Here is a 26,094-nt window from a genome sequence, read left to right as displayed (position 1 = left end):
GAACGAAAGAAAGGTCGGATTATCCGAAAAATCTAATATTTATTGCAAAAAATATAAAAAGACATTTGGTACAAAAAATTAAACGATTTAAGAACTAAAAGACGTCTACAGCAATATAAAAAGATTTTTTTTTTACACAGTGGTAAACAATATATTATCCAAAAAAGTCTACACACACACTATAAAATGTAATGCTTTTAAAAGGAACAACGACAAACAAATTACAGTACTGTACTTAATAACGTGTAAACTATATATACTGTAGTCTAAAAATGTTTATAGCACTGTATATAAAAAGAAATTTTTTACAAAGAAATAAACTACTGTATGTAAAACTAAGAAATGATTATACTGTATGCAGTGTTTTTACAGTAAAAACAAAAACAAATTACTTGGAAAAAAAAGCAGTGATACATTTTTGTTTAGAAGATGTTGTTCTAGATTTAGCTGCAGTGTCCCTCCATTTTTTTTTACCCACAAAATGTCCATTGGAGTTGAAGTTGGATTCTGCTCGATGTATTGAAGGGCAATGTCAAAAGCGTTTTTTGCATCATTATGTGAAATCTGGGTGGGGGGTTCGTCTTCACCATAGCAGTAGAGCACGAACAGGCTGATTTTTTGCTTCAAGTCTTTTTTGACCGATGGCACAAATTCGTCAAAAAAACAGGATTTAGAAAGGTTGCATTCCATCCAAGCAGATTTTTGATTGCGGTAAAAAACCGGCAAGGAAGATAAGTTTGTATTTTTGAATGCCTTTCGCTTCTTAGATTTGCCAGTGACGAACAAGGGAAGCTTGTGGGTGCCATCTGCATTACTACAAGGAATGACTGTTATTCTATCTATTTCATTCCTACCACGGATTCATTTGAAGCAGCGAGCGTTTTTGTTGGCAACATTTTAAAATTCAGCCCTGTCTCGTCGATGTTATACACTTGGCAGGGTAACAGTTCATTTTATTCTAGAATTTCTTGAATCTTAATTGAAAACTCCTTAGCAGCTGCGGTGTCGGCAGATAGTTTTTCACTGGAAATAGAAACAAATCAGACACCATGAAGAGTTTTCCAACTATCAATCCAGCCTTCACTGGCAGCAAATTTACTTTCGGCTTCTAGTTTTTTGTGCATAACTATCGCTTTTTCTTTGAGAATTGGCCCAGGTATTGGAGTTCCTTTCCTTCTTTCTTGACAAAACCACATCCACAGTGCGTTATCAAGCAGTTCAAGTTTAGCTTTTTTAATGTTTTGCAATTCTTCAGAGTGTTTTCACCATCAATCGTAACTGCATAGGATTCAATGTCTTTCCGATTGTTCCTCCAATCCTTAATTGTCGTAACATCTACATTCAGTTCCTTTGCAGTTTTTTGGAGCGATTCTCCTTCGTCCTGTCTTTATAGCACTGCTTGTTTTTCATTTAGTGAAAGAGTTACGAGTTTATGTTTGAATCCAGGCATGCTGAAAAACAAATAACTATACACACACTGAATCTACAGTAATAAGTACTGTAGAGAACACGGAGTAAAGCAAAAAACGACGTTTTTTAATCCCAATGAAGGACAAAACTGCACAATAACGTACAGTATAACAATATGCACAGCGATAGACACCTCAACAGTGGCCCCACAGGCGTTCAGTCAGTGCAGTGACAAGTCGGCACAGGCTCGCAAGCCTGAGCATGTTCGGACTAACTGGAGTCATGGGCTATCCAAGGTCGGATGAGAGGGGTTCTACTGTACTTTATTGAAGCCTCCATCGCTCTATAGTCTTCTTGTTTGTCTGGCCACACTTTCTTCCATTAACAAGTAGAAGATTCCCTGATGCTTCAGAATATATCCTGTCTACAAATTGAGTGTTTTAGAAAACTTCTCAAAGATATGAACTGGAAAGATGTTTATGGTGCTCATGACATGAATGAAAAATGTAACACATTGACGAAGAATGTCAGTACCATGTTTGAAAACTGTTTTCCTCTAAAAGTTACTCTAATTAAACGGAAGTCTATAATAAAACCGTGTATTACACAAGGAATAAAGATTTCCTGCAAGACAAAAAGGAAAATGTATCTGTCAACCAAGAATAGCTCCAATTCTGATGATTTAGCTAAATACAAGGATTACTGTAAAATATTTAAAAAAATAATTCAGACATCTAAACAAATGCACTACAAGAAGAAGATAGTAATGTCAGGGAACAAAATAAAAACAATATGGGATATAGTGAAAGAGGAGACTGGTAGAACCAGAAAGGAACAGGAGCAAATAGCATTAAGGGTAGATGACACATTAGTAACTGATGGGCATAGTGTGGCAAATCTATTTAACAAGTACTTCATATCTGTTACTGATAGAATGGGATTGTCAGGATCAGTAAATAATGCCCTTGAATATCTGAAACTAGCCTTTACAAATAGCTTCAGGTACATGAATATGTCACTCACTTCACCAAAAGAAATAACTTCCATAATAAAATCTTTCAAAACAAAGCGTTCTAGTGGTTACGATGAAATATCAACAAAGTTAATTAAGGCATGTTCTTGCAAGTTTAGTACAATTTTAAGTTACTTGTGTAACTAGTCAATTATAACTGTGACATTTCCTGACTGGCTAAAATATGCAGATGTTAAGCCTTTATTCCAGAAAGGGGTAAAGACCGATTTCACTTTTGCCAGCATTCTCAAAAATTTTAGAAAAAGTAATGTGCAGGCAGCTTCTCAACCATCTGACCACAAATAACATATTATCGAGAACACAGTTTGAAATTTCTGAAGGGTTCTGATATCGAGAAGGCTATTTACACCTACACGGAAAATGTACTTAATTAATTAAATAACAAATTACAAGCAGCAGGTATTTTCTGTGATTTGTCAAAGGCATTTGAGTGTGTGAACCACAACATCCTTTTAAATAAATTAGAATTCTTGCATACTTTGCCTACTTTCATTCCATAATGTCATATGGTATAATATTTTGGGTTAACTCTTCAAGTCAATCAAAAGTTTTCAGAGTCCAAAAGCGTGTAATACGTATTATTTGTGGAGTAAATTCACAGACGTCCTGTAGAAATCTCTTCAAAGAACTGGGTATACTAACTACTGCCTCTCAGTATATTTACTCCTTAATGAAATTTGTCCTAAATAATATATCTCTTTTTCCAACAAACAGTTCAGTTCATACATACAATACTAGGAACTTAAATGATCTGCACAAGGACTTAAAAGCACTTACCTTAGTTCAAAAAGGGGTCATTACTCAGGAACAATCGTCTTCAATAGTTTGCCAGCAAACATTGAAAAGAGCCCGAAAGACTTACTAGTGGCCAACTCCTTCTACTCCATCGACGAATTTTTTAATAGAAACAAATGATGTATTTTAAATATTCATACTATTAATATTGTTATTTCAGCTTTAAAAAAGAAAAAAAATGACATGTTCCACATCCAAGAGGATCTCCTCATCATGGATCTATGGAACGAAAAACTAATCTAATCTAATCTTCTTTTAGTCAAGTTGTGCCATACATTTTTTACTGCCACCTCATCATCACTTCATTGGTGATTCACTCTATCCATCTAATCTTCAGCACTTTTCTTTACTTCATTCTCTTCTTGTGTGAACTGTTTACTGGTCACATTTCACACCCTTACAGGGCTACACTACAGAAAAACACCTTCACAGAAGCTTTCCTAACATTTCAATTTATAACCAATGTTTTTGTTGCTGGCCAAATGTGAAAACTTATCTACTACTTTTAATGCCTGGTTCCCTATTCTAATTGTGTCTGCATCATCTGATTTAACTCAACTACACTCCATTACCCTTGCTTTTACTTTTGTCAATATTTGTCTTATAACCTCTTTTCAGGACACTATCTGTTCTGCTTTACATGCTCTTCCAAGTGCTTAGCCATCACAGAACTTTAACTCCTTTCCCAATTTCTTCTCTGTCTCCTTTGCCACTTGCTCATTGTATGGGTTCAATAACATCAGGGATAGGCAACAAACTTGTTTAACTCCCTCCTCAAATACTGCTTCCCTTCCATGCACCTCAACTCTTACAACTGCATTCTGGATTTTGTGCAAGTTGTAAATAACCTTTTTGCTCTCTGTATTTTGTACATGCTACCTTCAGAATTTTTATTATTTGAAATTATTGCATGAGATTTCACAAGCATTTCTATCAGTGTGTACACATCTTTGGAATTGTTGGCAGGATTGGAGTGGTGTGGGCTTGTAATTGTCACACAGTGCACAGGTTTAGAAAAAGGCCTGGGGGTACCTTGTACAAATTATTGAAAATCTTGTGCAGAATGTTCTTTCATTAATGAAACTGTAATAATTTTGTCCGACTATAAATGAAGGTGAAAAGTAAATTTTTAGTTAATCCCAGATATCACTAGAATGAAGTTGCTGTGGTACTTACCCAGGTGACTGGTGAGTTTGAAGGGTCACCTGAGGGTCACTGGTTCAACTCCGGGATGGAGTGCTCTGCACCACACTGTAGGAGGATAAGAGTGGAGAAACTTCAGGATAAGGAAATCAGGCACAAGTACATAACAGCGATCTCAGAAAGGTACCAGGTAGTTGAATGTAGTCAATTACAGTCATTGGAAAAGGAATGGACAAGGTACAGGGACACAGTACTAGAAATGGCTAAAGAATGTCTTGGAACAGTAGTGTGTAAAAGCAGGAAGAAGCAAACAGCTTGGTGGAATGACACAGTCAAGGCAGCTTGTAAAAGGAAAAAGAAGGTGTATCAAAAATCGCTACATACTAGAACTCAGGTAGACAGAGAAAGTTATGTTGAAGAAAGAAACAAAGCCAAACAGATAATTGCAGCATCCAAGAAGAAATCTTGGGAAAACTTTGGAAACAGGTTGGAGACTATGGGTCAAGCTGCTGGAAAACCATTCTGGAGTGTAATTAGCAGTCTTCAAAAGGGAGGTAAGAAGGAAATGACAAGTATTTTGGACAGATCAGGAAAACTGCTGGTGAATCCTGTGGATGCCTTGGGCAGATGGAGGGAATATTTTGAAGAGTTGCTCAATATAGGTGAAAATACAATCAGTAATGTTTCAGATTTTGAGGTAGAATGGGATAGGAATGATGACAGAAATAGGATCACATTTGAGGAAGTGGAGAAAATGGTCAATAGATCAATAGATTGCAGTGGAATAAAGCAGCTGGGGTGGATGAAATTAAGTCAGAACTCATCAAATACAGTGGAATGTCAGGTCTTAAATGGCTACACAGGATAATTGAAATGGCCTGGGTGTCGGGACAGGTTCCATCAGACTGTACAAAAGCAGTAATCACACCAATCTTTAAACATGGAAACAGAAAAGATTGTAACAACTACAGAGGTATCTCTTTAATCAGCGTTGTGGGTAAAATCTTCTCAGGTATTGTTGAAAGGAAAGTGCGAGTATTAGTTGAGGACTAATTGGATGAAAATCAGTGTGGGTTTAGGTCTCTTAGATGTTGTCAGGACCAGATCTTTAGCTTACGGCAAATAATGGAGAAGTGTTATGAGTGGAACAGGGAATTGTATCTATGCTTTATAGATCTAGAAAAGGCATATGACCGGGTTCCTAGGAGGAAGTTATTGTCTGTTATACGAGATTATGGAATAGGAGGCAAACTTTTGCAAGCAATTAAAGGTCTTTACATGGATAGTCAGGCAGCAGTTACGAGTTGACGGTAAATTGAGTTCATGGTTCAGAGTAGTTTCAGGGGTAAGACAAGGCTGCAACCTGTCTCCACTGTTGTTCATATTATTTATGGATCATATGTTGAAAACAATAGACTGGCTGGGTGAGATTAAGATATGTGAACGCAAAATATGCAGTCTTGCATATGCGGATGACTTAGTTGTGATGGCAGATTCGATTGAAAGTTTTCAAAGTAATATTTCAGAGCTAGATCAGAAATGTAAGGAGTATGGTATGAAGATTAGCATCTCCAAAACGAAAGTAATGTCAGTGGGAAAGAAATATAAACGGATTGAGTGCCAAATAGAAGGAACAAAGTTAGAACAGGTGGACGGTTTCAAGTACTTAGGATGCATATTCTCACAGGATGGCAACAGGAGAAACATTACAAAGGAAAATGCGAGAGGAGAGGGGATATGAATGTGAAACATAGCAACAACAAACAGAGTATTAAAGAGAAGACAGCAGGAGAAGTGTAAGATAATATTTATATTTATGTTATTAGGATCATGCTGAAAGTTCCTATTATCACACTGCAAGGAGCACTGAGACCGCTTCCCCCCTCCTCTCTCTCTCTCTCTCTCTCCCTCCCTCTGCCTCTCCCTCCCCCTCCCTCCCCCCTCTCCCCCTCTCCCCCCTCTCCCCCTCCCCCCTCTCTCCCCCTCTCTCCCCCTCTCTCCCCCTCTCTCCCCTTCTCTCCCCCTTCTCTCCCCCTCTCTCCCCCTGTCTCTCCCTGTCTCCCCCCCCCCCCCTCTCTCTCTCTCTCTCTCTCTCTCTCTCTCTCTCTCTCTCTCTCTCTCTCTCTCTGCGCTGGGCCCCGAATGCAGCTTTGCGTCAACGCGCGAATAATGGCGTCTATGTGAGTTCTATATTGGATGAAGTTATTTGAGCTTCTATAGTTGTTAATTTGTGTCTGCTGGGGGGAGGGGAGTACGGAATAGCGATGATAGGATGTTGGGCTTATAGATCTGAATGGATGTGGATCTGTAGTACTTGTATGTAGTTTGGGAGTGCACCACAATGCGCGCATTTCTGCCGAATGGTCAAAACAGGGTCCTGTGTGTGTGTGGGGGGGGGGGGGGGGGGGGGGGGGGGGGGGGGGGGGGGGGGGGCATGTGTGCACTTGTGTGAGTGCACATTTATGTGTGTGTTCATACATCCATATTGTTACATTATATTATAATTGGTGTTCCCCTTTCAGCAAAAGGTTGCAGAAAATCCATTTTGATGAGAAAAATAGAGAATATAAATGCTTTCACACTGTGCTACAGTCTATATGTACTGGAAACCTTGAGCTTTCAATTGTGTTGTGATCTACCATTGACTCGTTGTTCTTATTTTTTCAGGTTTACAAGTGCATCCAGAAAGATTGTCTTCAGACATTTTCGGACCTTGAATCTTTTTTGACACATACGAACAATGCACATGTTACTGGACTACAGTATCGCTGCCATGTATGTAATAAGAAGTTTGACAACTTGGAGTCATTAGGACTACACCAGTATTCCCATGGAACTCATGCAAAAAGTAGCAACAAATCTCTAACAAGGTAAAACAGGTGAATGCTTTATAGATATTTAAGTGTTGTCACATGAATTTTTGAAGAGGGAACAATGTTTATTTCAGAGTTTTTTTAATTAGTCGAATGAGAGAGCTATAATGCTAGGCATAGGTCCAAAGGTTGTTTATTTACAGTGTACCCCAAAATAATGCTTTAACATAAAGCAGATAAAAATGGAAAGTTTTTGACATCATATGTGCTGAGGTAGTATATGTTCAGAATGGCCACCTTCCAGTGCAATAAGTCGTCAGCAGTAACTGAGAACAGACAGGGTGTCTACAGCCTGGGACAACCGGGAGATCCGGGAAAAACACAGAATTTTTTTTATCCCGGAGAAAACCAGGAAAAACTTGGGAATTTTATTGAATTCCAGGAATTTTTCATTGTTTTTGTTCATAGTGAAATTTTTGTAATTTAGACTGGTGAGAATCAATTCTCTAACAAAGGATATTACTGTATCCTGCTACTGCAGCAATAAAATATGAACAAGAGAAAAAACTGAAATAAAACTTAAATTGCAAAGGAAATGCGCCCTGTACAGCAACAAAACACAGTGCTCATACAAGCATCTGCCAACAGCAAAATGCGTCAAAGGCTTTAGGCAGACTATGCAATGCTTTGTAACGACAAATTGCCTCCGATGAACATGACGTCACATTAAATTTGTTTTAGCAGTTACGAGTGGGATCATGCACATGCACAGTTGAGTGGTATCTTCTTCCGGTTCTGGCTACAGAAACATGGCTGTTGGCTGTGTAAGCAGTCGAAGGGGGGGGAGGGGGGGGGGGGGGGGGAGCTGGATCTAGGAGTGGAGGGGGCAAATTCATATTCTTTAGGAAAAAAACTTGTTTCAAAAAGTGCCTAGCATCGAGTGCACTTTGGTCTATTGATTATTTGTATGACTTTGAAATGTGTCCCTGTCGGTTTTTGAACAATGTTGAACACATTGTAAGTTGATTTCTCAATTAATCATAAGTTGATTTGTGAATGCGTGCATAGTGTACATGATGTTTCTGCCAGTGGAATCCTTGTCACATCTAGAAATAAACTTTCCTGCAGACAAAAGGGCCTATACGAGCTGAACAGAGTATAGCCCATTGGCAGGAATAGATACAGAATTACGTGATGACAACACTGTTTGAAACTCCCTGACAGATTAAAACTGTGTGCCCGACCGAGACTCGAACTCGGGACCTTTGCCTTTCGCGGGCAAGTGCTCTACCATATGAGCCCGGTACTCACAGCTTTACTTCTGCCAGTATCTCGTCTCCTACCTTCCAAACTTTACAGAAGCTCTTCTGCGGACCTTGCAGAACTAGCACTCCTGAAAGAAAGGATATAGCGGAGACATGGCTTAACCACTGTTTGTTAGAACGAAGAAGGAGAAGAAACTGTGACATCACTTGAATTATGAAGAATATGACAATTCCAAATTTATATAAAAATATCCCACTATTTTTTTTCGATCTCATGCCTGAGAAACAGGAGTGTATGAATGAAGTGTACAACTATTTCCTAACTTAAAGCTTTTTTCTTGTAGTGGGCCTAATAGGCATATGATGTAGGTACTTCGTGAATTATGTTCTGCCGTGTTATAAAAATGACCATTTGTGCCAAAACAGTCTCCTTTATTTGGCGTGTATTACAATTGGTGCAGTATTAGAAAGGCCTATTTTGTTTTATCTGGCAGACAGTGACAAAATATAGGTAATCAGGTCGAGAAACCACACCAGTCTTGGGCCTATTTGTATTAACTGCTTTTTCAGTATTAGACAATGACATTTTGTATTTTCATGTAACAAAACATTTGACGAACTTTGATGAGGTAACAGATTCTTTCGCAGAAAGGAAAGCACGTCATGTAAAACTTAGCAAGATTAGAGAGAAAAAAAATTCTAGGAGCTAAGGATTGAAGAATTGTTTACTGTCTTGCTTGTTTCTTGTCTTTACTGGTTTTATATATCCTATACTTAATTTTATGTCACACAAAGTAGCAAGTTGTTAGCTAATAGGGAATAAAGAGTGCAAATTTTCTGTAAAGGTCAAAGTGGCCCACTGAAGCAGGAGAGGCACCATAGGACATTCTAATTTCCATTGCCCTGAATATAGTTTGATGGCATCCAGTACAAAATATACACGTTTCAATTCCACAGACCGAAATACGGTGACGTGCAATAGAAGAATGCTGTGTGAAGAGGTGTGGCACTGCACTTTGGCACACTTATGATCAAATAACATGTCTTACAATTCCTCGGACACATGTTTTATTTATCATACTCTTCAGATGTGCACTACAAAATGAACATATTTTTGACACAAACATGAGATAACAAAGTACTGGTACCCAAGGAAGTTTACATCCCGAAAACCACATTGAAAAGCTTAGTATCATGCCGAGGCCTACTTCACTGGAAATCTGCGACTCATTTAAAAATCAGCTCTTTGATGACGAGCCATTTAGAAGAATTTAGAGCCCAGAAAATCACACATTTATGTCTTTATTAAAAAATTTACTGGCAAATTTGTGTGATATATCTTAAAATGTAATACATACATAAAAGACCAACATTATATGTGAAATTATAGATTCTTTTGCAGCTTATTGGCCTTAGAGACCAATATTATATGTGAAAGCTTTGTTTTGCTTGTAGCAACATTATATATATTAATTTAAACCATTAAATTTTTCATGTTTGTGTGTTCACGCTACTTAACAGTGATGTTGCTGTTGGATGACTACACCACGTGTCTGAAGCTCTGAATATCCGCTGTCATCGTCTGGTGAGATCACATAACATGAGCTGTGACTGGCTTACCAAATTGAATCGCAATCTCGATTTCAATGCTTCGGAAAGTAACATGTGGTGTTTGGTGGAATTCGAATTTATATTTTCATAATACGAAAATATGCAGCATACATGTTACTGCACATCAAACATCTTTGCAAAAGGTATTTTTTCTCCTAAGTTTCGTTTTCTAAAGCGCCGGTAATTCTACGCCTATGTATAAAACCATAACCATTCAAAGGATTGATAAGTTATACGGTGCCAAGAAAAAATATACTGTCAATTAACAGGGAAAAACTATGTTTCCACCAGGGAGAAAGTGTATTTTTAACCAGGAGATCCGGGAATTTTTTTTTCTTTGTCCACGTATGCACCCTGACAGAGTGGTATGCCAATTGTGTTGTTTCTGATGAAACAGCATGCAAGCTTGCTCAGTTTGATTTCATAGGCCGTCCAGTTTTGCGGTTTTACAGCTTGTGCCATGTTCTTGACAGAGTCCCAAAGATAGAAGTCTAAAGGTGTTAAATCTGGTGATCAATGTGTTTATTCCACAGCACTTCCTCTTCATCCATCAATCTTGAAGGGAATGTACAACTGAGAAATTCACTCACATCAAGTTCACTGCATAGTATTTGTAGGTGAGAGTCACCTGTTACAGTCTGTTCAATGAAGTATGGCCCGATTGACCCTTCAGATGACTGAGCATACCAGACTAATACTCCAATGAGATTAACATGCTTTTCCACAAAATTCAGTGAGCATTAATTTTGCTAAGCATATTCTCTTGAAAGCATTGCTTTATACATCTTTTTTGTAATTATGTGCACGTGAATTGCCATATCAACACTTTCCATTGTCTGTTGCACTACAGCCCTTCTTCACATCATTTACCGTTCCACCTACTTCAAACTTGCCTCAGATTTTTGCAATTGTTAAGCACAAATGTTCCAAGTTCAACTATCGAGTGTAGTCAAATCTCATTCACATTCTATTTGTGGTTGACAACACTGAAGCATCTATATTCATTCTTTGATAAGTTATAATATACGTACTGACATTGTAGAATTCCTACTATACCATTGGCTTCATTACATTACAACTTGCATAATTTCCTTTCATGATTCTTAAATCAAGTATTAACAATGATTAGATTAATGCTCTTTACAGAATTTTACCTGCTGGCTTCCTTTTTCATTCCTTTCCCCCAGTCCCTGTTTACCCACTGTTCTTCCTGTCTTTTATGAGGCGCTATCAAAAAACGTGGCGAATGAGTATTTTTAGGAGCAATTGCTGATGCTAAAACCATTCAAAGCAAATTGGCTGATATCCTGATCTATTGAGACAGGCAACATAACGTTAACACGTTGTAACTTGTCATCAGTTTTAATAGGAAGGTGTATTTACAAAGTCTTTCATCAGGGTGAATATGTGGACAAGGAAAAAAAAATCACGGATTTCCCCAGTTAAAAATTCACTTTCTCCCAGGTGAAAATACACTTTTTCCATGTTCCTCACAACTGTAAAACTTGTTGATCCTTTTCCTGACACTTTAGAAAAGAAAACTCAGTGGAGAAAACACATATTGGAAAGATCTTTGGCATGCACCAACATGTACGCTGATATTTTCATATTACTAAAATATAAATTCGAATTTAATCAGATACTGCATGTTACTTTCTGAAACACTGAAATTGAGATACGCTGCACTTTTGTAAGCCAGCTATAGCTCGTGTCACATGATCTCGCCAGCCGATGACAGCGGATATTTGGAGCATAGCAGGTGATGTAGTGAGCCAATGGCAACATCACTGTTAAGTAGTACGAACACACAAATAGGAAAAGTTAATGGATTAAATTAATATTCATAGTGTTGCTATAAGAAAAGCTAAGCCTTTCACTTATGATATTGGTCTCGAAAATTAATAATCTGCAACAAAAGCTAAGCTTTCACATATAATGTTGAACTTTTTTGCACTTGTTACACTTCAACACATCACGCAAATGTGCCAGTAAAAATGTTAATGACAACATAAATATCTGATCTTCTGGGCTCGAAATTCTTCTAAATTGCTCGTCTGTAAAGGGTTGATTTTTAAATGAGAGTCAAAAGCGCTGTGATTTAAAAAATTCATTGTACATTCTCGCACATAGTTCATCTTGCGAAAAGGAAATTTACTTTGAAAGTAATGCTTTTCAAACCACCATTCACAATATTTTCCTGCAGTCTGTTAGAAATAGGTTGTCTCAACAGTCGCCAGAGAGCGCCAGATAACAGGCGTCACTGCGCTTCCACAGCTACGATGTCACAGGAAGCCTGTATGTTCATACATTTAAAACATTAAAAGATCTTACATTTCGTCATAAAAGAAACAAGACAACTGAGGATATTCGAAGAGCACTGGAATTTGATAAACCATACTAGAATGCATAATTAGGTGTAAAGTGCATATTCGTATGTCTGGATTCCAAATGAAATAAGTCTCAACCTGATATTATGCTTTTCAGTGTGGTTTACGGGATGTAAATTTTCTTGGGCTACTAGTACTGTATTATTTCATGTTTGACTCTTTATTATGGCATAATACCACAGGTGCTAAAAGATGAAAATATGCACTTGAAATACAGAGAATAGTTGAAAGTAGCCAACAGTGTGGAATTAAATACTTTGCTTCAGATAATTTGACTGCTTCAGCAGAAAAGATTAATAAAAGCCAAATTTATTTATGAAGCCGGCAAAAATAACTTCATTGTTTTGCAAGGTGATTAATGCTTGACTGTCAGAAAGGTGGAAATAAAATAAAATCTGTAACTAATAACATATTTTAGCCTTCTGTAATTACGTGAATGTATTTTAATTCACTTGACAGCTCCTGAGCACAGAAATCCATTTTGTATTCATTTGACGTGAGAGCATTAAATGAAGAGGAAACAGCAAAATCACTAAACTAAATGTAAACACAGTTCACATGGAGACTACCCACCTCCCCAGAACAACTCAGACTACTCTGTGCACCAGCCCTGGATCTACAGTATTTCAGAACTGCGTCAGTACTAGATAGCCCTCCCTCGAGCATTGCAGATGTAGGGCACATCTTTCTGAGAAGTCTGATATGTAAAACATATATGTTCGAGGAAATGTAAGACATGTTATTTGGTCTTAAGTGCACCAAAGTGCTGTGCAATGCCCCTTCACACAGCATTCTTCTATCACTCGACTCTGTATTTCCCTCTGTGGAATTCAAATGCCTATATTTTGTAACTGATGCTATCAAACTATATTCAGGACAGTGGAAATTAAATGTCCTGTGGTGCTTCTACTGCTCACCTCGCAATTGATACTGGATGGGACTATTTGTAACGGGGAGAACAAGAACTATTCAGAAAATTTGCACTCTTTATTGCCTGTTAGTTAATAAATTGCTATTTTGTGAGACATAAAATTAAATATAGGATACATAAAACCAGTGAAGACAAGAAACAAGCAAGACAGTATACATTTCATCAATCCTTAGGTCCTATCTTTCTTTTTTCTCTAACCTTGCTACAGCTTTACGTGGTGTGTGTTCCTTTCTGCAAAAGAATCTATTATCCTATCAAAGTTCATCAAAAGTTTTGCTACATGAAAAATTGAAATGTCGTTTTCTGATACTGGAAAGGCTGTTAATACAAATAGTACCCAATACTGGTGTGGTTCCTTGATGTGATTACGTCAAGTTTGTCACTGCCTGCTAGATAAAACGAAACAGGCCTTTCTAATATTGCAGCAATTGTAACGCACACCAAATAAACAAAACTGTTTTGGCACAAATGCCCATTTTTATAACATGACAGAATATAATTCACGAAGTGCCAATATTGGATGTCTGTTAGGCCTACTACAAGCAAAAAGCTTTATGTTAGGAAATAGTTTCATGTTTCATTCATATGCTCCAGTTTCTCAAGCATGAGATCGAAAAGTAGTAGCACGAAATTTTTATATAAATTTGGAATTGACATATTCTTTCATAATGTCCCCGTTTTTTCTCCTTCCTTTTTCTAACAAACAATCTTGTCATCAGTTATTTTGTAACTATTCATGCCAGTATCAAAACTTATTCTCCGGCTAAATTCATGAACTCTGTCATAATCACTGGTTTAGTTATCCCGTGTTTATTCTTGGGTTAGGGGTTATTATGAGTTTGTACAACGCGTTTTCTGCGCTACTCCCAGAATTTACTAGTGTAGTGATTCAGTCAAAAATTTTCTGTCAAAATTTTATTTTGTTGTCTATATTGAGATGAAAATAGGTAATCTTTCTTACCTGTTATTCCTGTGAGTCATTTATTTCCACTTTGGTGGTCGGAATCTATAGATTCCGTTAGTAATTATAACAAAGGTGATCATTCTCAAACCCAATCAACCACATACACAAACAGCGATTGGCATTCACCTGTTTGGCTTTATTCCATTCAGCTCGTAGAGCTCCGTCCCCTTTTGTCTGGATGAAAGTTTATTTTTAGATACGACTGGGATTCCCTTGGCAGAGACAACAAGTACACTATGCACACATTAAAAATTAACTGATGATTCATTCAGAAATCAACTTAGAATGTATTCAAAAATGTTCAAAAAGCAACAAGGATGTTGTGAAATAAGGTTTTTTCTTCAAGAATATGAATTTGGCACAGAATGATTGATGCCCTTCCAAAATAAGCCTTCCAGAAATCCAGAAATGCTTCCAGTCATGGATTCAACATTGGGATAGGTGCATTGCTGCCCAAGGACAGTACATTGAAGGAGATTAATTCAAAATTCATGTAAGCTTATTACTTTGTTTCTAATAAAGTTACTCACCATATTTCTTGATCACACAAAATTTGTGGTAGCCTAACTTTTGAGTGACGAATTCAAACAACAAAGTCTGTGAAACTTGTGGAAGTGAGCTTCATTCGACTTACACAGGTTGTTAATGAATTGTTGTCATTATGCACTTTGGCCAATGTGCGTTCAGCATATTGTCTATGCATCAGCAGAGTATTAGGTTGAAGTTTCTGGACTATTTGAAGCTTGTATGGATGGAACTTTATATCAACATTCAGAATTGGTTGAACATTTAACCGTTGCTGCTGTAGAGACTGTGTGACGTCAAACAGAGCATTGGGGCTTCTTACAAAAGCAGTTCACACAGCCTCGATATTGTCTCCTGTATGAGTGGTTTCGGGTTTTGCTGCAGATTGTTTCTTCAGTGCAGAAATCATTGCTTCAAAATTGCAGACCCAGGTGTTGATTACATATGCTGATGGAGCGCAACCATGCCATCAAATGTTGAAGTGACACCACACATCTTGATGCATGCCTTTCACACTTCCATTCTTGTAAAAGGCATTTACTGCAAAGGCATGCTGCACACCATTCCATTTCTTCATGTTTACTGTTTACTAAATGGCAAGACAGTGCGAGCAGCATAGCATTCTGCATTGCAGCATTGCCACAACACATTCCAAAATTTCCCATTCTTTTGAGTCACCCTGTAACTTTTAATGAGTGGATTGTGATAAAATTTTAAATCTGATCAATAATTATGTGAAATACTGAAAATCAAATTTTTGTTGCCCATGGAAACTGGTAGAACACAATAACTGGTCCCGGGTTCCAACATAGTCATTTATTAACATAGATTAACAGTAAAAATTGACAAAATGACAAGTTTTTAGACAAAACCAGTTTCAAACTGTAATGTCGAGTTGGAACGTACAACAGTAGCTTACCTAGATATTGATTTTGAGACATTATAAACGACTGAATTTTGAAGTTTGTTATAAATTAAGTGTATTGCCTACATAAGCAAGTTAATAAGATATCTGGAAATTATGATATTTGGGAAAATTGAAAAAAATAAGTCCAGTAGAATATCTGTTCTAGTTAAAGCCAATAAATCTGTAAGTAATTTAATTTTTGAGACAGTTGCAGATGACAGAAAAAGGCAGAAATACCAGGGGAAATTTTCTGGCTTTTCTTTTCAATCAAAAGCTGTTGCACATAAGGGAAAGAAGTCATTTATTGAAGACTTCTACTTGAAAGCAGAATTGGGAGCAGTGTGCAGTGTGTTGTGCATAGACATAGGGATGAAAGGCGAAATGACAATTAAAATTGTTGTTATTTATCAACCATAGGAAATCTTGTGTTCAAAATGACCAACAACATAGAATGTGAAGGGAATGATGATAGTGCTGAAATGACATTGACAATGAAAAGGTTGCTGGATGATTGACTGACAAATATTCACCATTTTGTGATGCTGAGGGCACTCATAATTCAGTTAGTTGCAGTGAATATTTTTTTATGGTTTGACACCAGTTGCAAATTCTTGTTTTTGCACTTGAATGCTGAACTAAGCTTTTTATTCAGGCAATAAGGGTGTTGCATCATGGGGTTGACTGAAAAAAGATTTGCACAAATTCACTTGAAATATTCAAATAACTTGCAGGAATGCACCTAGGTGGCATCGTCGACAGCTGCCAATATTTGAACAGCAGCACACCTTGTCATTTTCAGAGCAAAACTGCAACAAGTAAGCACTGTGCAAGCAAGTTTAAAACCTCGGCTTTCACATAACTCCATAAAGATCACTCTCTCTCTCTCTCTCTCTCTCTCTCTCTCTCTCTCTCTCTCTCTCTCTCTCTAAACACAAGCACAATCGCAAACCCCAGATGAGTGACATTATACGTTATTGTAGTGAAATTAATAATCAACAGGTAAGGTAATGTAAACTCTGTCTCTCTGTTTTTGACAAGTGAGAGAGAAGGAGTCCAAGCAAAATTTAAACAAAAACTGCCATCTCTATTTATAAGGTTACTTGCAAATTTAATTGCAACTGCTTCATTAATGACACTAACCCATTGATTTTTTTATTGATGAGGTGGTTTTCTACTTGTCCATGACCTCGCCACTGCTATAATACCTTTCATAAATTCACTTTTTCTATTTGGGAAGTAAAATAACTGATGACAGATGAAGTAGAGAGGATAGACAAGAAGAGAATAGAAGCATTCAAAATGTGGTGCTACAGCAGAATGCTCATTAGTTGGGTAGATCGCGTAACTAATGAGGAGGTACTGAATAGAATTGGGGAGAAGAGGAATTTGTGCCACAAATTGACTACAAGAAGGGGTGGGTTGGTAGGACATGGTCTGAGGCATCAAGGGATCACCAATTTAGTATTGGAGGAAAGCGTGGAGGGTAAAAATCATAGAGAGAGACGAAGAGATGAATACACTAAGCAGATTCAGAAGGATGTAGGTTGCAGTAGGTACTTGGAGATGAAGAAGCTTGCCCAGAATAGAGTAGGGTGGAGAGCTGCATCAAACCAATCTCTGAATTGAAGATCACAACAACATTAAGTTCATAAAGTTACTTTTGTGTGCAGATACACTATGTGATCAAAAGTATCCGGACAGCCCCAAAAACATAAATTTTTCATATTATGTGCATTGTGCTGCCACCTACTGCCAGGTACTCCATATCAGCAACCTCAGTAGTCATTAGATATCTTGAGAGAGCAGAATGGGGCACGCCATGGGACTCATGGACTTCGAATGTGTTCAGGTCATTGGGCATCACTTGTGTCATATGTCTGTTCATGAGATTTCCACACTCCTAAAAATTTCTAGTTCCACTGTTTCTGATGTGATAGTGAAGTGGACGCATGAAGGGACATGTACAGCTCAAAAGCATATGGGTCAACCTCGTCTGTTGACTGACAAATACAGTTAAGAGGGTCGTAATGTGTCATAGGCAGGCATCTATCCAGACCATCACACAGGAATTCCAAATTGCATCAGGATCCACTGCAAGTACTATGACAGTTAGGCGGGAGGTGAGAAAACTTGGATTTCATGGCAGAGCGTCTGCTCATAAGCCACACATCACGCCCGTAATGTCTCACTTGGTGTAAGGAGCGTAAACATTGGGTTATTGAACAGTGGAAAAATGTTGTGTGGAGTGACGAACCATGGTGCACAATGTGGTGATCTAAAGGCAGGCAAATGCCCGGTGAACGTTATCTGCCAGTGTAAGTAGTGCCAACAGTTTCTTGTTTTGTGTTGCAATATCACAGCACAGGCCTACAAAGATGTTTTAAGCACCTTCTTACTGCCCACTGTTGAAGAACAATTCGGGGATAGCGATTCCATCTTTCAACACGATTGAGCACTTGTTCATAATGCACGGCCTGTGGCGGAGTGGTTACACAACAACAACGACAACAACAGCAACACTGTAATGGACTGGCCTGCACAGAATCCTGACCTGAATCCTATAGAACACCTTTGGGATGTTTTGAAACGCCGACTTTTAGAATTAGCAAAGAGCAAAGCATAAACAAAATCCGAACAACACAGACCATGATCACAAAATTAAGATATGCCTCCAAAATCACACATGCCAAAAATCCAAACTCCTGCTCCATGTAAACTCGCATAACTCATGGCCTCACATCACTTAACATATAATGGATCATACTGATTAAATTGTGCCAGTACACCTTTGCATATAAATTCTCTAATTCAAAATCGAATTTATTTAACTCACATGACATAGATAAGTAAGAGATTAGCGTCCACATAAATATTTACATACAAAATAAAATATCTGTCATAATACCACCTTGTTCTGGCTTCTGCTTGACTTATCAGCTAGAAATGTTGTCTTTCATGCTACTTACATACCAATATTTACAATCTAAGTATAGTTTTTGCATGGCCTGTACATCTTCCTGTTAGTAGATGATCAGCTCAATTTAGCTCACTGTATATAGCTCAAGTGTTACCAGAGACTGCACAGTCCACTACCTGCTTTAACTAATTGTTCTTTGTGTGGCAATACTCAATATGTAACTGGATCACTTATTTTTGCCATAGAAATTAAACTTGACAAAAATGACCAAATACTCAGTCCTCATTTTCATATTTCATTGTTATGGTGCTGCAGTGACACTTTCTCATTACATAGAATCACGTTTGACAACATAAATACTTCATGAAAACATATAGAAAAACTTCCTATTCAGCAAGTACTTAAAACTAAAGTAAGTACTTAAGCAAGTATTAGAACAACAAAAAAAAAAAAAATCATCCCTGCTTCTAATGTGAAACAAATGTCTGTAGTTTTATGCACCAAAACAAAGATTCCAAGACTTACCAAGTGGGAAAGCGCCACTAGATAGGCACAATGAATAAAACACACACACAGAATTTCGAGCTTTTGCAACCGGCGGCTGCTTCGTCAGGAAAGAGGGAAGGAAAAGGAAAGATGAAAGGATGTGGGTTTTAAGGGAGAGGGTAAGGAGTCATTCCAATCCCGGGAGCGGAAAGACTTACCTTAGGGGGAAAAAAGGATAGGTATATACTCGCGCGCGCGCGCACACACACACACGCACACACACACACACACACACACACACACACACACACACACACATATCCATCCATACATACACAGGCATAAGTGGACATATTAAAGAAACTTCCACATGGGAAAAATACATTAAAAATAAAGATTCCAAGACTTACCAAGTGGGAAAGTGCCGGTAGACAGGCACAATAAATAAAACACACACACAGAATTTCTAGCTTTCGCAAACGACGGTTGCTTCTTCAGGAAAGAGGGAAGGAGAGGGAAAGACGAAAGGATGTGGGTTTTAAGGGAGAGGGTAAGGAGTCATTCAAATCCCGGGAGCGGAAAGACTTACCTTAAGGGAAAAAAGGACAGGTGTACACTCGCGCACACACACACACACATATCCATCCGCACATACACAGACACAAGCCATTGTGTCTGTGTATGTGCGGATGCTTCTAATGAAGCAGTTACATTATATCCTGGATTTTCCATTGTTTGAAGCACCTGAATTCTCATTCAGTAGTGAAGTCCATTCAGTAGGATTTGATTTGAGATGAAAATTACTTATCAAAGTCAGCTTGATGCCATTTTCTAGCAAAAAACCTTTCCCTTTTCTGCCATTGAAATTTGGTGCATTATCAGATAATATTGCATCCAGTTTTCCGAATCGTTTGTGAGTCAGTATAGGATGCAGAGCTACTTTCCTAGAAATGTTAGATGGTTTACTTTTCTGGCACACTGTGCATTTGCATACTAAATGATGCACACACCAGTGCTAATTTGGAATATAACAGTACTGTGCAATCTTTTATCTACAGTTCTCTTCCTGGCAGATTAAAACTGTATGCCCGACCGAAACTCGAACTCGTGACCTTGCCTTTCGTGGTCAAATGCTCTACCATCTGAGCTACCGAAGCACGAATCATGCCCGGTACACACAGCTTTACTTCTGCCAGCATCTCGTCTCCTACCTTCCAAACTTTACAGAAGAGCTTCTGTATTGGTTTGTGTAGAGCTTTGTAAAGCCAATTGCTTGTCCCTGTCAGAACGGGTGTTTATGCATGAAGCAAGCCCTTCATTGTGGGAATTTAATATAGTATTTATGAGTGAAGCAAGCACTTCACTGCATGCATTCACTGTCTTTACCAGTTCTTTATCGCAAGCGTTAATCATCTCAGCAATTTTATTGAATCTTACACAAAAGGGATCTATGATGGAAGAAGATATTTGCTCAGCACTTTCATGTGCTTGTGCCTGCATATTAGCTTCTGCTTCCACCTTTTGAGCATATCCTGCCATCATTGGATTGGTGGTACTGTTGTTACTGCCATCAATATTATTTTCAGAAACACAATTTGCAGAATCCATGATTTCAAATTTACGTAAGTTTGTCATAACACAAATTGAAAATATACTTCATAATAAAATCCCTTGTCAACACACTTAATAATTAGTGTAAATTGACCAGAAACTAATTGTTGTATCACCAAAATGGCAAGAGACGTGCTTCAAATTAAAACAATCTACTGTCACTCTTTTTCATCTTGCTTGCACACACCACAAAAGCAACCATCTTAGTATAGCTTTTAGCAACTATGACTACAGCAGTTACTAAGTTGCAGACTACACAAAACACAGAAAATCCTAAATTGACATGAATTAAGTGAGTTATGCGTTGCAGACTACAAAAGCAGAGGCAACTGGTAACATGTTGATAACCATACCTATTTTTCATGTTGCTGCTTGGAGGCTGCTTTAATTCCCATTGCGTCAGTTAATTTCATTTACATTTCGTGTAGCCATCAGTATTTTCTTAACTTCAACTATACAGTTGATTCATGAAAAATAGAACAAACAAACATCATACAATTTTTTGTTCGAGCCCCACATTGGGCATCAATATAATATTACCGATATTTAAAAAAAATAATATTATAAAACTTTTTGAACATATCTACTGGTGGCAAAGCTTTTGATATGCTAGAATGGTGCACAGAAAATTTTAACTTGTTTAACACTGAAATGGCATTCCACCATACAGCATCAGACCTATGAGAACGTTGACTGGCGGCATTGTTTAGAGACCAGTGACCAATCTCAAAATTATGCAGTTTTGGTAATTACATTGCCTACATACTGATAGAAAATGTCGATAAAAAAGGTCTCAGGGGCACTGAAATAAAAGATTGTTAAAGTAAATGCCAACTAGACACTAGTAGCATTCAGCCATGGCCTCCAAACAATTCGTCAAGAACTCTCCTTCACTGAAAGTTCTAAAATGCAACATGATAAATTGAAATGTGACATTAATGAAAGATGAAAGTTGTTGTTGTTGTTGTTGTTGTTGTTGTGGTGGTGGTGGTGGTGGTCTTCAGTCCTGAGACTGGTTTGATGCAGCACTGGTGCAAGCTTCTTCATCTCCTAGTACCTACTACAGCCTACATCCTTCTGAATCTGCTTAGTGTGTTCATCTCTTGGTCTCCCACTACAATTTTTACCCTCCACGCTGCCCTCCAGTACTAAATTGGTGATCCCTTGATGCCTCAGAACATGTCCTGCCAACCAATCCTCTCTTCTAGTCAAGATGTGCCACAAATTTCTCTTCTCCCCAATTCTATTCAATACCTCCTCTTTAGTTATGTGAGCTACCCATCTAATCTTCAGCATTCTTCTGTAGCACCACACTTCGAAAGCTTCTTTTCTCTTCTTGTCTAAACTATTTATCGTCCATGTTCCACTTCCATACATGGCTACACTCCATACAAATACTTTCAGAAACGACTTCCTGACACTTAAATCAATACTGGATGTTAACAAATTTCTCTTCTTCAGAAACGCTTTCCTTGCCGTTGCCGGTCTACATCTTATATCGTCTCTACTTTGAACATCATCAGTTATTTTGCTCCCCAAATAGCAAAACTTTTGTACTACTTTAAGTGTCTCATTTCCTAATCTAATTCCCTCAGCATCACCTGACTTAATTCGACTACATTCCATTATCCTTGTTTTGCTTTTGTTGATGTTCATCTTATACCCTCCTGTCAAGACACTATCCATTCCATTCAACTGCTCTTCCAAGTCCTTTGCTGTCTCTGACAGAATTACAATGTTATCGGTGAACCTAAAAGTTTTTATTTCTTCTCCATGGATTTTAATATCTACTCCGAGCTTTTTGTTTGTTTCCTGTATTGCTTGCTCAGTATACAGATTGAATAGCATCGAGGCTACAACTCTGTCTCATTGCCTTCCCAACCACAGCTTCCCTTTCATGTTCCTCGACTCTTATAACTGCCATCTGGTTTCTGTACAAATTGTAAATAGCCTTTTGCTCCCTGTATTTTACCCCTGCCACCTTCAGAATGTGAAAGAGAGTATTCCAATCAACATTGTCAAAAGCTTTCTCTAAGTCTACAAATGCTAGTAACATAGGTTTGCCTTTCCTTAATCTTTCTTCTAAGATAAGTCGTAGGGTCAGTATTGCCTCACATGTTTCAACATTTCTATGGAATCCAAACTTATCTTCCCTGAGGTCGGCTTCTACCAGTTTTTCCATTCATCTGTAAAGAATTCACATTAGTACTTTGTAGCTGTGACTTATTAAACTGATAGTTCGGTAATTTTCACATCTGTCAACACCTGCTTTCTTTGCTATTGGAATTATTATATTCTTCTTGAAGTCTGAGGGTATTACGCCTGTCTCATACATCTTGCCCACCAGATGGTATAGTTTTGTCAGGACGGGCTCTCCCAAAGCTGTCAGTAGTAGGTTTCTTAATTTAGACATGGCTGTTATCATTAAATTAACATAATTACTTAACCAAAAGTTACTGATATAAGAGTGCCACTTAACACTTTATGTAACAGCGATTGAAAATAAATGAGAGAGAGAGAGGACTCATAGTTCCTGCTTTTTTATACTCCATAACAAAAACACAGTGACTGCCTTCAACTTGCTTCACAGAGCATTTTTTTCTTTCTTTCTTTTTTTCCTTCTTCTTTTTCTTTTTATCAAGTTTCAATATGTAAACATTTCTCTGAAATATTCTTTATTAGAACAGCGAAAAAAAAAAACATCCCCTATATTAAATCATGACCTTTTCTCATTACTTTACAGATTTATTTACACAGAGAAAATTTATTCCTAATGTCTAAGCATTAATTAAATGTTTGGGGCATATTCTAGTAATCATTCAGAAAGCAAAATTTCAAAGAGCATACAACTTGCTTGGCTGTTATAAGCATGTGTGCCACTTATGCTCAGTACATCAGTCTTCCACAGTCGTGATAGTCTGACCAATATATGACATGCCATGACTGCAAGGGATATATTAGACACTAGCCTTATGCAAACCAAAATCATCCTTTATGGAACATAAAGACATAGAACTTAGATGGTGCTCAAAAAACACACTTCACATCATATTTCTGCAAAATATGATCAGTCCTGTCCTAAATGCTCCCTGCTTAATGCAAAAACTCCATACACTCTGGTGTCACCTCAGTATTATCGTCACTTGCCTGGTGCACAGTTGGCCAATAATGCAATGCGTGTCTAATCTGTCTTTAACTATAATCATTCTGGCAAAATGTGGCTCCAAGAGGGGCTAACTCTACTGACGAACTATCAGGCTGCAAAATGGCGTGGGCCCTGTGAACCAAGGTGTGAAGTACTGCTCCACGTTCAGACGGAAGGTGACAACTGTCTGCCTGCAGATGATAATCAGTGTGAGTAGGTTTCCAAAAAAACAGCATGTGCCAACATAATTCCACTTACCTTCCGTGACCAACAATCAAGGAAGGGAAGACAGCCACCCTTTTTCGCCATCATCATGAAATGAATATTCAAGTGGATTGAATTAAGCCATTCTAAAATGTCATTCAAATTCTCACTGCCATGGGAAACAGGTTTCCAAGCTGCCAACTCCAAGAAATGTTCCTTGAAACCTTCCATCAACAAATTGTAAATAATAGGTAACAATGGGCGTCCCATCACAACTCCCATCTGTCTGCTCGTAGTACTGTTCCTTGAATAAAAAGTAAGTGGAAGTCAACACATGTCAAAATAGGTTCATTATTTCAACACCAAACCTAACCTCCCTCAAACATAATGAATCAGACGGAGGAACATGAGTGAAGAGAGAGACCACATCAAAACTTATCAGAGTCATTCAAGTGCTTTACCTCTAATCAACATAAGAGATCCTTCAAGTTCGTAATGTGATGCTCATACCAACTACTATAGGCCACAACAGAGTAGTGAGATGTTTTGCTACATGATACACCAGAGCACCAATGTTACTTACAATCAGATGGAGGGAAACCCCTTCCATGTTGACCTTAAGGAGGCTATACAATCTGGGAGATGGGTGGGGGTCAGCACAATAAGAATTGTGTCTCTTGATGGTCTCCTGCGATAAGGAACTTTTCTTCAAGAGGCCATCAGTCTTTTTCTCAACACATGTGGGGTCAGCACTGATACTGCAATACAATGAATTAGACACTAAACCCTCTCCCTTTCGAATGTAATCCTGATCGTCCAAAACAGCGGTAACATTGCTCTTGTCCGCAGGTAAAATAACAATGTTTGGATCAACTCCAAGTGACTGTAAAGCAGTCCTCTCAGCAGCTGTGATATTACTCTTGGATGGAAATGCCCCAGTCAATACATTGGATGCCTTCCTTCTAGCCTCCTCTACAATATCTGGAGGTAGTTTTGCTTTGAAAATAGCAGGGTATGCTCCTGTCAAAAAAATGACTTGTCAATTGCTGTCTACAGACTGACTGTGGCTTTGTGCACATAGCACTGATATTACGAAATGTTAAAATATAAAGCTGTTACATTTAGGTAGTAACATAAAGGATAGAAAAAGAAAAAAAATACATAAACAAAGCAGAGAAGCTATTTTTATTAACAGTTGTTTAGATGTCATGAGACTGGTACAAATGACGGTTCTATTTTATACCACGCAAGTATTGGTGTGCCATCAGGTCTATGAAAGCTTGCCAAGAATTTTCTGTGAACTCAAATTTGCTAATTACAGTATTTCATTAATTAATGTGTTATTCCATGATTACCATAAGGAAATTTTGACTTCAAGACAATAAGACTGAAATTTTTAAAGACTCACTTTGTAAGATTTGAACACTCCAGAAGAGGACAATTTTGAATAAAGATAAGTTTTCAGATGCATAGTATTCACAAAAAAAGCTCTTTAGAAATAATAATGACTATTGAATCAGTTTGATTGGTTGGTTACTTAGTTTCATGTTCCAGGTGTCATTTGCACAATAAATCACAATTATGTGGGAAGAATCATTCTACATTCAGATTGCAAATTAATTTATAAATAGACTACATTGTCACATAGAATATGTAATTAGATGAATGACAAACACTGACTTCAGTTAACTTGCACATACAAGAGCGTGGAGTGAACTGCCTCTGGCCAGAACACATACGTACGGTACATATACAGTTACAGAACATTCCAGTACAGTGATTCTTGACATTTTTTGATACTTCTAGAATATACTTGATCTGAATATAGAAATTAAAATTTTACAGTTCAGTTGAGTTTTGAACTCACGACCCTCCATGCAACAGGCTAGTATCGTAACCACTTCACCACAGTTTCTTCTGCGATAATATGATAAACATTTATAACTT

General features: G+C 37.8%; 1 protein-coding gene across 1 annotated transcript in view; it reads left to right on the top strand.

Annotated features, from left to right (window-relative positions):
• The window catches only part of LOC126272406 (zinc finger protein 761-like), a 348,537-nt gene that overhangs the window by 261,524 nt on the left and 60,919 nt on the right, over positions 1 to 26,094 (top strand). Inside the window, exon 12 of the mRNA XM_049975234.1 lies at positions 7,049 to 7,251. Coding sequence (XP_049831191.1) covers positions 7,049 to 7,251 — 203 coding nt within the window. The remainder of the gene's footprint in view (positions 1 to 7,048; positions 7,252 to 26,094) is intronic.

The sequence above is a fragment of the Schistocerca gregaria genome, chromosome 5 (assembly GCF_023897955.1).
Source record: "Schistocerca gregaria isolate iqSchGreg1 chromosome 5, iqSchGreg1.2, whole genome shotgun sequence".
NCBI classification, from domain to species: Eukaryota; Metazoa; Arthropoda; class Insecta; order Orthoptera; family Acrididae; genus Schistocerca; species Schistocerca gregaria.
The sequence above is the reverse complement of the archived record's forward strand: the minus strand, read 5'-3'. Positions and strand labels throughout refer to the sequence as shown.